Source organism: Trypanosoma cruzi, genomic scaffold (assembly GCF_000209065.1).
Source record: "Trypanosoma cruzi strain CL Brener 1047053516929 genomic scaffold, whole genome shotgun sequence".
In the NCBI taxonomy this organism is placed as follows: domain Eukaryota; phylum Euglenozoa; class Kinetoplastea; order Trypanosomatida; family Trypanosomatidae; genus Trypanosoma; species Trypanosoma cruzi.
In genome coordinates, this window is record NW_001849137.1 from 7,140 (window position 1) to 20,166 (window position 13,027).

At 51.5% G+C, this 13,027-nt stretch overlaps 2 protein-coding genes and 1 pseudogene across 2 annotated transcripts, besides 10 other annotated features; all 3 read right to left on the bottom strand.

Moving 5' to 3' along the window:
* Positions 1-4,338: a sequence feature (areas merged during assembly that could not be assigned to a particular haplotype. This can correspond to areas where the two haplotypes were merged or to regions with more than two copies in the genome that were merged during assembly.).
* Positions 21-45: a sequence feature (AT_rich).
* Positions 24-202: a mobile genetic element.
* Positions 1,507-1,569: a sequence feature (A-rich).
* On the bottom strand, positions 1,628-4,123 carry Tc00.1047053508581.10 (trans-sialidase, putative; the record flags this gene model as incomplete). The annotated part of the gene is made up of 1 exon (XM_802355.1): positions 1,628-4,123. The coding sequence occupies one exon, from the start codon at positions 4,121-4,123 to the stop codon at positions 1,628-1,630; it is 2,496 nt and encodes an 831-aa protein (XP_807448.1).
* Positions 4,339-13,027: a sequence feature (areas not merged during assembly with more than two copies in the genome that could not be assigned to a particular haplotype).
* Positions 6,895-7,920, bottom strand: Tc00.1047053508581.30 (annotated as a pseudogene).
* Positions 9,603-9,629: a sequence feature (AT_rich).
* Positions 9,659-9,773: a sequence feature (A-rich).
* Positions 9,872-9,900: a sequence feature (AT_rich).
* Positions 10,160-10,191: a microsatellite.
* Positions 10,498-10,646: a sequence feature (A-rich).
* Tc00.1047053508581.40 (trans-sialidase, putative) lies at positions 10,807-12,909 on the bottom strand (the record flags this gene model as incomplete). The annotated part of the gene is made up of 1 exon (XM_802356.1): positions 10,807-12,909. The coding sequence occupies one exon, from the start codon at positions 12,907-12,909 to the stop codon at positions 10,807-10,809; it is 2,103 nt and encodes a 700-aa protein (XP_807449.1).

Here is a 13,027-nt window from a genome sequence, read left to right on the forward strand (position 1 = left end):
CTTACCTGGCTATGTGTCTGTAAAAAATAAAATTAAAAATATTATCCGGCCTCTATCGGTTCCCGCCCCTACAAAGTCGCGTTCTTCCCGAAATATTCATACGGTAGAGAGTATCATAAAGAATGCATTCATTTATCAGGATATACACATACATTAATTAAGCTAGCCAGCTCTCCAGCGATCATTCTTTTCACAAGCTCCTAAAACAAGCCACACAAACCGAAAAAAAAAATCCCGATGCAGAGACAATAAATAGTTGTGGTGCGCAGCGGCCGTGGCATCGCACCCTTCCCTCATCAAACAGCACCGCACCACAACGCAGCGTAACGACAGCGTGCAATGACGAGGACTGAGTAGCACACACAAAGCGGCATAAACCTTTCATCCCGCACTTGCTCAAGTTTACGCTCTCAGTATGTACTGCCAACGACACAGGGAAGGACACGGAAGGGGACTGTCCTATCCATCCTCCTTCCGCTCACAACAGGCCCTCCCCATCCTCCTCCTCGCTACGCCCTGGGTGCCGCGAAACGCCGTCAAGCAAAGCCACGTGTATGTAAGGCCCAAATGCGCGGGGCGAGGCTGGCAGCCACCCACACACACATCCTCTCCTACAACTTTCCCACACACAAAAGGGCAAAGACATGGGGAAGAAAAGCCCGCCGCACAACGCACGCAGAAGCACCGCCATCCACGTCGCACCGCAAGATAGTGCCGTGCGCACAGCGCACCCACGGCCGCAAAAAGAGGGACGGGGCGTATGCAAGTCCACGGCGCTGTCCTTCACTTCCCTCCGCCCCGACAAATTGGAATTACGCCCCACAGCAGGTTGTGGCGGGTGGCGCCCCGCACTCACAGTGAGGCACGGCGCACACCATCCGCTCCCCTCCGAGCGCACTCAACAGGCGGGAGCACGACGTCCAGCCAATCTATTGACATCGAAAAGGCGAACACAAACAATCGTCGTCGCGGAACATCGGTGCCTCTAGCGGGGAAAAAAAGAAAGAGACGATAGGGGCATTTCAACAGCACGGTAAGCAGAGGGACAAGAAAAGGGACACAAGGACACAAAGTGGCAGTGGACATGGCACAAAGAAAAAAAAAGTCCGCAGGGATTTTTAAGAAAAAGAAAAAAGAAACAAAAGGGTAGGAGTTCAGAAAAACTCCCAAAAATATTTAAAAAAAGCAAAAAAAACGTTGATTCGGCAGGACTTTTGCTTCATGTGCCGGTCCAGCATAAAGAAGACCGTGTGTTCTGTATAAATATTACCCGCACCAAGAATAAAAAAAAAATGAAAAAAAGAAATGTAAAGTAAAGACCTTGCTGCTCCACCAGCCCACACAACATCCCTCACTTTTATTGCGGCATCCGGCCTTTCTTCCAATCCTCCTTTTGTGCAATCCGTGGGGCGCACAGCCGCAGGGCCGGCACCGCGTGTGGGCAACAAACAACAAAACAAGAGGGGGAAACACATCACTCATAACAGTGTGCAGCAACCAAACATTAAAAAAAAAAAAGAATAAAAGAATTACTGAGTATTACAAAAAAAAAGAAAGAAAAAAGAAGAAGCCGCGGGGAATGCGCCACACAATCCCCGTGAGGAATCGCAATGTCACATTCTTCGGCTCACAAGACTGCCACAAGTGCACACAGCCCCAGAAGACGCAGCAACACCCGAGACACGCACACACGCGCAGTGCTGTCACCACGTAAATCATGCAGGATCAATTTCGCGTCGGTGATCAGAGCGAGGCGGTCCTTTGGACTCATACTGCCCTCGGAAGCTGAGTGATTGGTTCCTGGAACGGAAGTGTCATTTGTAGCGGCAGTGCGTGGACGCAATTCGTCCTCAGCATTCTCAGCACTCGATTCACTGCCCGCAAGAACACGGACAGACTGAGAGTTAGTCGGCTGTGCAATTCGAGGATCTTCAACGTCTGCCAGGGAAGTCGTCAGCTGCCTGACCTTCTGCTTTTCTTCCTCCGTCGCCGTGACCTCCACCGCAGTGTGCAGTTCTTCGGCAGCCGGATGTCGAATAGGGACTGTCCTGGCGTTGAGGTTTCCGAGATCATCACGATACAGTATGCGGTTGTACAGAAGGACATCAGCCACCGTCACATGGCTGTTCCCTTCATCTTCCTTATTGCCCGCACCAAAGAAGAAGTGTGAGATCCTGTGTGGACCGAACTGATCAGTGTTACGGTGCTTAGCCATTTCTTTTTCATCCGTCTCGTATATTCTTCTCCCATTAGCGTACACAAACCATTCATCATCGTTATTCTTTCGCACCGTCACTCGAATTGCCGTGTTTGTTTCCCAATTGCCAACATCACCAGACGGCTTCACCAAAAAATCCATCTTGTGAAGCGTGAGGTTCCAATTTCTTTCACTCGTGTACGACAGCTGAAAGAGCACCGTGCTGGCCGTGTCGTTCAGCCTCGCACCAATCAAAGGAACGGGGCTGCTGCCTGCCTCCGGCACCTCGTGGATGACCACCGTCGCCGAAAGAGTGAACTTGTTGTTTGTAAAGTAGTACGGCACAGTCTGCCCCATGTCGCCAACAGGCCACTTCGCCTCTGATCCCTTGAGCGTCACACCGCTCTCCGTGCTGGTCACTCCGTCCCCCACTGTGGCATTCACGCCGAGGTACTCGTCCCTCCATGCAGTCCCGTCCAATGTGCTGGATAAAAAACCAACCAGCCCTTCAGTGGGAACCCCCAGGGCGTCGTCCAATTCTTTCCATGTCTTCACCGCACACTTTATCCGCTCCAGCTGCTCAGTCAGGCGCATGGCGACAAGACTGTATGCTCTGTCACCATTCCTCTTCTCGTACAGTAAAATCAGCTCATCCTCACTTTTCACCAGCAGAGAACTGGCGGCAGCGTAATCACCCTCACGGGATATCGGTCCAACATCATGCACACGTGCATTGTCCGTCACCCAAAGATGAAGCCGACCCTTTCCACCTTCGTTGTCCTTCGAATACACCGGCGCGGTGATGAGCATCACCTCCTTACCCTCAATGGTTGCGGTGGTAAATCCACTCGGGACGCCGTACCCTGTTCGATTGTGTGAGTTGCCCCAGACACGATTAATTGACTCACCCAACGTATACCAACTAACTCCATTCTCAGTGGACCTGTAAACGTCATAGTAGCCTCCAGCACAACGAGCCATCATGAAGAGTCTTTCGTCGTATTGGTCTTCCCACTTCACCAGGGTTGGATCCCTGCAGCCGTTACCAGGCGTCGTGGATGAAAGCTCCCATTTGTTCTCCGACTTGGAGAAATGCATAGACAGCAAAACGCTCGTTCCATCCTTGCCTTTGGCCTGCATGGGAAACACAAGCGTGCCGTCATCCATCACAGCACCCGATCCTCCACAGCCAATTAACTCGGTCAAGGAATGAGATTCTCCTTTGGGTTCAGGCCTCACCACATGTGTCTCATTCCATTTGATTTTCTTGTTGCTTCCACCATCCACCGTGACAGTTCCCTTCACGAGTAAAAGACCCCGCTCATTCGTACCTTCAACCTGCTGCTCTGTACGGCTTTGCTTTCCCAGGAGCATGTAGACACTCTCCCCAATTACAAGTGTCGTTGGTCGCAAAACTTCCGTTGTCCCAAAATTATTCGCGGCGGTGTCCACAAGTTGCATGCAAAACAAACTTATATCCGACGTCGAAATATCCATTGAGTCATCACTTATATTCAGGTGCTTTGACACAATCCCAGGACAGCTGCCGGCTCCATCCTTCTCCCCACACAGCGCCTCAGCAACGGCAAATACATCATCACCCACTTTAACGAGGCCAGGAACACGGAGCGAGGTGATTTTGCTGCCCTCCGCCTTCAACTCCTTCCAATTACCAAATGATATCGGCGGCGTCCCCTCAAACAGATCAATGGTATTCCTTGTTTTGCCCTCAGCAGCCGCAGCCCAACCGGTAACGCAGCACACCATCGCAACGAGGAAAAACGCGGCGGAAGTAAACACACGCCGGGACATGTTGGGCCTCTGCGGCTCACCCTCTCTTCCTTCCCTCCTCCCTCCGCTGGATCCGGTCACACAGCGACGGTTGTGTGTGCGGGGTGCCTTCACTGCAGCAACACGTAAGAGCATATAAATATGTGTGTGTGGGCGGTGTGTGTGCTGTTGGTCCTTTCAGTGCCTTCGGATTTCACAGTAGCGATTCGCGTTTGGTTGCTTTCTTTCCTAGCGTGTCTGCGTTCAAGAAGTGGAAAAGAAAACAAGCCAAGTAAACAGACACGTCAGTGGGGAGCAGAGCAGAGCACCCATGCAAAGAGTGGGACACAAGAGAATCCGGAAGGAACAGCATGGAAAACAATTGCACACAGAAAAAAAAAACGGCGAAACACGGCGGAAGCCAAACACAAAACAAACACACACACACACACACATGCAAGCGGAGTTTTATTATTCGGCGACGCAATTCAAGGCCCTGCCGAAACAGTCCGCAAGTGATGCAGTGATCAGTCACACGCTCCCGGTGCACCGCCGCAGCAATAACACGGACACAAACGAGAATATGTGCACAAACGTGGGCAGCACCAATTCACAGCACAGTCACACGGCACACGCTCTCTCGGTCCATCCCACGTCCCGCCTCAAAAGGCCTCGGCAAGCACCAATCAACAAAATAATGAGGCGGCGGAAACAAATTCCCTGCAGGCCATTCAGGGCTCCACAGCAACGCCACCAACAGGAGCGTGCATCCCTCTGCTTGCAGCAGTGCAGGCCTCTTTGCTCCTGGCCTCTCGGAGCGTTGAGCACCTCCCCGACCATCTCGCGCGCAAAAAACAAGCCTCACGCAGATGCCATTCATTTTCTCCGCAAATAGTGTTGCCGCGCTGAATCATGTGCAAATAATCCACAACACACCACCCAAAGTTTCTTTCCATCGTCACACAAGAAAACGACAAAAATGTTTTGAAAAGTCAACATAAAAACCGCTCCGCCCTACTCACTGCGCATTGCCCCGCACACGATCGTTGTTACCCGCCCCTCCGCTCCCCTCTCATCCCATTCCTGCCTGCCAGGACGGACATCACAGTCGCAATCCCTCCCAAGAAAGACTTTAACACATGCTGGCACAAGCCACATTTTTCCCTTTGCATCCCGGTCTCCCGCCCACAGGAGGGCAATCAGGGGAATTGCGTGCATGTGCGTGTGGATGGTCATGTGCAAAACTCATGGAAATTCAAAGAAATATGGCACGCAGAGCGACCCCGCCCACGGATTGTAGAGTCCACTCGTAAACCGCAGCGGGAGGAGCAGACGTCCTCTTGTTGCTTTTCTGGGAAGCCGGTTCATTACCATCACGCCGCCTCAACAGCGTGTACCGGCGAACGGAGGAGATGATTGCTCAATCGTACCTCGCGTCGGAGGCGCTCACAACGTCTCCCTGCGGCCACTCGCCCTCAGCAACAAGCCGCATGGCAGAACGCAACACAATTCACCCACTCGCCAATTAAATAAATAAAGACGCATCTAGCCGCCATAAAACGGCCATCAACATCCATTCCACGGCAGACACCAAATGTCAAGGGATTAACTAAAAAACAAACACACGGATGTTCTCACACAATACATTCCAGCAAGGGATCGTCTCTCAGTCCCAAAAATAAACACCGTAAAGTCACAGAAGCCGCCTCGTCAAGCCAAAAATCGGGTGATGCCCCTCCTCGCAATGCTCTGCTGTCCGCAGACACCGCCCTCTGTGGTGTTCAAGTGAAAGAAAAAACGTTCACAGAATAACAGCAAGACAAGCCTCCACACGCAACGTGTGCATCACCGTGGAGCATCGCTTCTATCCCTGCAGGTAAAACAAGCGCCGTCACATCATCCGCAAGGATCGCCACAAACACGCCAAATTGCGACGTGCGCAACACGCTCCGCCGTGACCATCTTTTTCCCGATAGGGCAGCCCACTCCCGCCCACCGTGTCTGCCAAGCAGGACACACCAGGCCCGCCGCTGCAACGCAAAAAAGATTCAGAAATGCGCAACGGATCCAGTCACAGTCGTTGGATCAGCCGCCGTGTTGAAGTTTGGGAGAGGCGGATAGAAAAGGAAAAACAAAACGGGCAAAGGGCCCCGCGGAATCCCGCATTCCACGCAGTCCCTATGGCCAGAGGGTCCTCTGGGGATGCCTGGGGGACGCATCCGCCACACTCTCACGCACCATCATTCATGGCTCCCCAATCGAGTCCAGCAGGCCTCGTGAAGCACACGGCGCGCCTCAGTGGAGTGGCGAGCAGCTTTCTCGGGGAAAAGGACGCGTGGCGATGGTTCCCCTCCCCGCTTCACTTTTTTTTTCTCCTCCTGTTTTTGGTGGCATGTCACAGAAGGGGAGCGCACTTCATGTCCCCGAGCCCTTCTCTCGGTGCACGCACAAAAACAGGGAGGGAAACAATAAACGAATGAGTCAGGCGGCACGGAGAAATAAATGCGCGGGAGACAAACAAACCAACAGAACAAACAAAGAGCCCGACAGATATGCACGCAGCATATCCAGCGGAAACGTGTGTCACCTTCAGTGGGTAACTTAGTAGCCAATGAGGGCGTCGATCGCCCGCCGTGAGAAACAACGTCTGCCCACAATATTTTTGACTTGTTTTCTGCTTCCCTCCCCTTTTATTTCTCCATCATCCATCATTTTTCCTGCTTGCTTCCGCCCTCTCCTACCCTCGGCAACACGGCCGCGTTTGGACTCTGCGCCCTCCCCTGTCATGCCAAATATACGTTTACGCTCTTAAAATCCACGGCGTACTCGCTTAAATATCATTCGTGTAAATAACCAAACAGAGGTGTAAATTTTTAAAAATTGAAGCAAAACAAAATAAGAAAGCAAAGCTTGTGTTTGTTGCTGAATCATCTTCCTTTAGTCCTCACAGGGTACAAAAGCCTCCTGTCGTAGTCAATACTTGGAACTCTTCGGATCTCATCATGCCCGTAGGCCCGAATGCGCTGTATGCGTGCCTCATCCTTCACCCAAACGTCTGCGGGGACCATGCCGTTATATGGCTCCTTGCACCCGCCACTGCACGCCCGTGGACGGTTCCACTTCATCATGGCATATGGTTGGTTCGTCATCAAAGAGTTGACGCGACGGTACCAGAGGGCGTCAGGTGGCTCCATTTCATTAGAGAAACGAATATTCGAGCTGCCGCGATGCACAAATTTGCCGTATAAGACATTCCGCTCCTGAAATCCAAGCAAACGGAGGCGCAAGCTGTAGTCAACATTCTCCACGCAATCTGGGTAGAAGTTCTCGTCAAAATATCCCACAGTGCCGATCGCCAGGCGTGTCAACATAACAGATGTAAAACAACTGCTTTTGTAATATGCGCAGAAGTGCCCGTAATGCTTCGAAAACATCTTTCCACGCTCCTTCACAGAAGCATAACGGATGCGGTCAGGGAGCAGCGCAGACGTCGACAATCGGCCATCATTCACCGTGGAGCGCAGCACCCTCAAGCCCCGTCGCAAAACAGGACTGTACCCACTCGGATCATTCGCCACCTCCGCCGCCAATTCATCCATGCGAGCGGCATCATGCCTCGTCATTCCATGCACATCGCGTAGAAGGTTGGGAAGAAGATCGGGTGAAAACATTACGTCGCTGTTTGTGACAAAAACAAAAGGCACCTACTCGCGCGGCAGCGAGAGTGCAAGTCGTGACCCAATGTTCGCGGCAGCGCTGTACCCGATGTTTTCCGGGTGACGACTCACAATCAGCCGTCCGGACCACCCATAGACCCTCTCGAGTTCCTGCAGGCACAACGACAGCATCGCCTCCCGCCCGTTCTGCACCAAAACCAACAGCCGGATGGGCACACTGATGTTGCACATCATCCTCCGAAAGTCCATCAGATCGAGCATCAGCGGGACCACCATCAACGGGATAGCAACCGTCCCGTTATTTCCCCCAGCCGCCGTGTCGTTGGATCCACCAGAAGCCTTTCCCCGACGCAGTGGATATAGTCCGCCCTGGTCGGATCAGCACCAAACCATACGTGGGATCGTCGCCAAGTAGGAACTCCACTGCAAAAAAAAAACATCAACATGGACAACTAATTAATGTTAGAAGAGAGATAAAGCACCCTTTCCAAAAAAGGCTCGTGGCCTCGGTTTTTAAAGCGCGTCTAACTCCGCGCATATCCCGTTGGAGGCAAAGCCAAGGGAGCATCTCCTTAAAGAAAGCAAAAGGAGTAAAAAAAAAAAAGATGGTGCGCAGGAATGGCTCCGTGTCAATGTGTAAAAAAAAGATTCCTTCCAGCGCAATGGCCACGCATGGATAACGTCCTTGGCCTTCCGTCCGCACAAAAAGGCTCGAGCGCCCCAATAAAGCCCTCCATGTGGGAAGGTCATCAGAGACACCTCAAACCGCACCAGGTACAAAAAAAAAAAATAAACAAATAAATGAATCGATAATGAAGCCCAGCGCCTCAGCGTGTCTTCTGCAACACAGCTCGCCATCAGAAAATATTTAGAAAGCGACAATGTGGTAAAGGAGAAAGACCGAACGGAAGCACAAGCCCACCATCAAAGGTGATGGGATTTCCAAACCCGCGCCCCAACACAGCAAGAGTTCTTAAACTAAAAAAGAAAAAAAAACCTCATGGGTAAGAACGAGAGGAAAATCAGCCGACCGTCCACCCGGAGGGAAGGAGGGATTCCACCGCGGTGTCCTCCACGACGCAAACACTCCGCGTCCACTGCCCGGTGTCGTGTATGGACTCCGCGAGGAGGTTTTTGGGCACGTCGCTGTGCCACACGGTGTGACCCCCTCGGAACGCAACAGCAGACATGTTCCCTCCGGTCGCACTCGTGGCTGTGGTGGCATCCGCTGCCTCTCTGCGTGCTGGTGACGTCGGCTAAGATGTTGCGAAGTGAGAGAGAGTGTGCCCGACAGGAGCAGTGCTGGGTTGGGTGGGCAATGCCCTCCGCGGCGAGACACCCAGCGCGACCCTTGACCGCCGCGCTCACGCACTTCCATCCCGGTCCTCTCCTTCCATTCGGCAATCGCACAGCCGCCAGCACATTGTCCCCGAAGCAACACACATGGGAAAGCGTTGCGGCATATCTCCCGAAAGAACAGAGTGGCAGCCACACGCTGCGGCCATCGTGCCGACAAGTCCGGCGCGGCCGCACCCACACCCACAGCAGAAGACACAAAACAAAGAAGAAGTCCTCCACTCCTTGTCATATCCTCGTGAGTGTTGGTTCGGCGTTTAAAAGCAATGCCGCCACACGCAGCGCAACCTTTCCACAGGGGTGAGAGCCGCGGCGCACTCCCACTGTCCCTTCCTTCTCCTCATGTCCACAGAGGAAGCAGCAGCCACCCGCAACCGCCAGCACACGCCACAAAAGAAGCATCCAAATCCACTGCAATGTGCATCTTGTGCGTGCATGTGGTTGTGTGTGCCTGCAGACACACGAGGCAAAGAAGTAAAAGCAGGAGCAGAGCAAGTGAGGGGACGCACAAACAAAAATGTACAGCAGAAGTGCATGGCAGAAATAACAAGAAGACCGCTCAAACTCATGATATTGCACTGAGGACCAAGCAGCGGCAATTCATAAAAATTATTAAAATTAAAAAAAATCATCTTCACCTTTCAACCCTCACGCTTTGAAAAATAAAAAATAAAAATTTAAAAAAAAAATGAAAAACAAAAATAAAAAAAAATGAAGAAAAAAAAAGGGAAGAAAATAAAAAAAAAAATGAAAAAATTGAAAAAAGAAAAAAAGTCGTCCCCTATTACGGCTACACCCGCACAATAAAAAAACGCACAAAAAGCATCCAACTACCATGTTGCTCCAGAAATTGTCTGCATACATTTTGTCCTAAAATAAAATTAAAAGATATTTAAATATCCTTCAACCGTCCGACCCCTCCGTGTGTGTCCGCACATCGTTTATATTTCATGGGGTCATCTGCGTGTTGCTGCTCCCCTCAGCCCTCCCATCGGTGCGTGAGTGCGGCCCGCAGAGCACAGTCACTCGTGTGTGTGTGTGGGGACTGAGAGAAGCACGCAGACATGACGGCAGTCACGTCACTCCATCGGGAGAGTGAGCGCAGCAAAATAAAACAAGAGGGAGAGAGATGCTGACGGGACTGCCAGCGCGTGAAATGAAAAGAAAAAAAAAGAAAAAAACAAAAAAAAACACGGCGGCAGGGTGTGGCTTTGTGTGTGGCGCTGCGGGTGTCTGCCCGCCCTGGCCGCAAGAAACAAAACAAAACAAGAGGGAAAGAAATGTGTGCTCCGCCCCACAGTCCCTCGCCGCACGCCCACACGTCACGGCTCCCTCAGCGCGCCGTTCGTCGCGGCCCTCCTCGTGAGCGTGTCGGTGGGTGTGCGAGTGGAGCAGTTGGGCGGGAAACACACGGCACCCCTCGCAGGAAGAGTGCAGCAACAAACAATTAAAAGAGGGAAGAGTAGAAAAGAAAAAACGTCCACAGTGATTGCCCCCAAAAGCAAAAAAGGAAAAAGTAAAGCAAAAAAAACTTAAAAATTGGTTTAAAAAGCAAAACAAAAATGATTATAAACAAACATAGAAAAACATAAGAAATTATACTCCAAACAAGAAAAAATTAAAGAGGGAATAGTAAAAAAGAAAAATTCCATGGTGGTTGCCCTAAAGCAGCAAGGGGAAAATGGAAAACATTAAAAGAAAACAAAAACAAATTATTCTTCACAAAGTAAAATTTATTCCTAGCGGTGTGTGTGTGTGTCGCTGCAGAGGAAAAAGCAAGTGTTCCACACTGAGGCCTCATGCTCCTCACGCAGACGCAAAGCCCCACAGCCCCAGCAGAAGAAGCAGCGGCAGCAGTGCAATTCCAGCAGATGTCAAGCCCACCACAGCCGCATGTTCTCTGGCGGCAGCTCCCTCCAAAGCTGCCCACCCCGCCAGTGCTTCCCCTGGGCCATTCGATGTGTGGGCCCTGTCCTTGATTGCAGCCATCTCAGTGGAATTCAGTGGGCGGTTGTACAGAAAGACGTTCTTCACCGTCACCTTAGGTTTCTGGCCGGCATCCTCACCGCACGCGCCAAAGCAAAAGCGTACAAGCTCAAGTGGCGCCTCACCCGTTAACGGCACTTCTTCCTGCCCCAGCAACTTACCATCAATGTACACAGAGGCCTTTTTGCCTTGCAGCATGAGTGCCACTTGGTATCCCTTCTTCGGCTCCCAACTGCCGTTCTGTGTTGTTTTCTTTCCTTTGAGCCCCGTCCCCCACGTCTTATTCGCCGCATACGACAATCCCATGGTATGATTGGACGCAGTGTCCGCCAACGTCGCAGTCAGTAGAGGAGTGTTCCCACTCGGAGTCTCTTCGATGGTCACCGACGCCACGAGTGTGAAGTTGTGGCTCAAGGATACATGACGCACATTATTAGCCCGAGTGTTCACGGACCATGATACCCTGGAGCTAGGCTCCGTCAACTGAAATCCATATCTGACCTTCGTGGCGTTCGTCACCGTCGCATTCAGGCAAAGATACTCGTCGATCCATGTGTCACCACCGGACAATGCATTGGACAAAACTGCCACCAGACCCGCCGTGGGTATGGTCAATTTGGAGAAGAAGGCGTCCTTTTGCGCCCAAGTACTGAGGACGGACTTGATTGCACTCAGCTCCTCCGTCAGGCGAGAAAGTGAAATGGCACTGCCTTTATCGTTTTCCCTCTGTTGTAAAAGATGCAAATTACCATCCGAGTACAGCAGGCTGCTGGTGAACAACCAGTTCATACCATCCTTCATGGCAACCGGTCCAACACAAAAAGAGCGGATGTTGTCCTTGACCCAAAGGTAGAGCGCTCTTTCCGTTTCATTTCCCGAGAATTCTCCTCGCTGCGTGTACAGCATGACCCTCCTGCCCCCAATGGTCGCAGTGATGAGGGCTTCCACATAAAAGCTTCGATCCAAAATGGCTTTCGATTTTGACTTGGTCCACGCGCCTGGGAGTGTCCCAAGTGCTGCCGTCCACGTTGTCCCCATGTCACGCGACTCGAACACACTCTGGTCGTTCTCGCAATCAACAATCATGAGAAGTGATCCCTCCCATTCGGTGACGCGGGGAGTCTCGCATTTCGCAGGTGACGTTCCATTCGAAAGCGTCCAGTTTGCGCCGTCGTCCATCGAATAAATAATCATGGAGAAAACGTCATCTTTTTCATCAAACGCAATCACGGGAAACACGAGCGCGCCATTGTCCATTAGAACACCTGAGCCACCAGAAGGAAAAACCCTCTCAAATTTACTTTCGTAAGAAGCAGCAGAGGTATTCAGGACTGACAGCGATTTGGGGTTGTCCCAGCTAATCCGTTTACTCGGCATTCCGCGCGTAGAATTAGTGACAGTACCCACAACCAGTTTAAGATCAAATCTGTCCCAAAAATTGTTTTCGCTTAAATTGAACCAAAGAGAGCCTTCCGAAAGAAGAAACACCTTGTCTCCCTTTGCAATCGTTGTGGGGTTAAGCATAACATTCAAACGTTTTTGTCCATCCGCTGCAGTAAGCACGATGTGTGCCCCCCATGTACTTTTATTGATGTTGTCAACAAGAGTGGTCCAGTTCCACGCAGAGTCAATGTACCCTGCAACAACATCAGAGTAAAAGTGCGTAATTGATTGAGCATCAGCGGTATTTTTGGCCTTCACGTGACCTTCGGCAAAAGCAGCAATTACTCCACCAGCACTGACAAGAGAGGGTGAAACAAATGAATCCCTCGGCGTACCTGAATTGTTCCCCTCTTTTGGCAGCACCAGCGTCTTCCGCGACACAAATAGATCGACTCCCTGCAGCTTATAAATATTCCTCAAATCACTCTTCCCATTATTCCCTCCAGCGGCCGCAGCTCCATAGGTGCCGCAGCACATCATCACGATGAGGAGGAGCAGCACCGCGAAAGCAAACACATCCCGGAAAATGTGGGGCCTCTGCGGCTCACTCTCTCTTCCTTCCCTCCTCCCTCCGCTGGATCCGGTCACGCGGCGACGG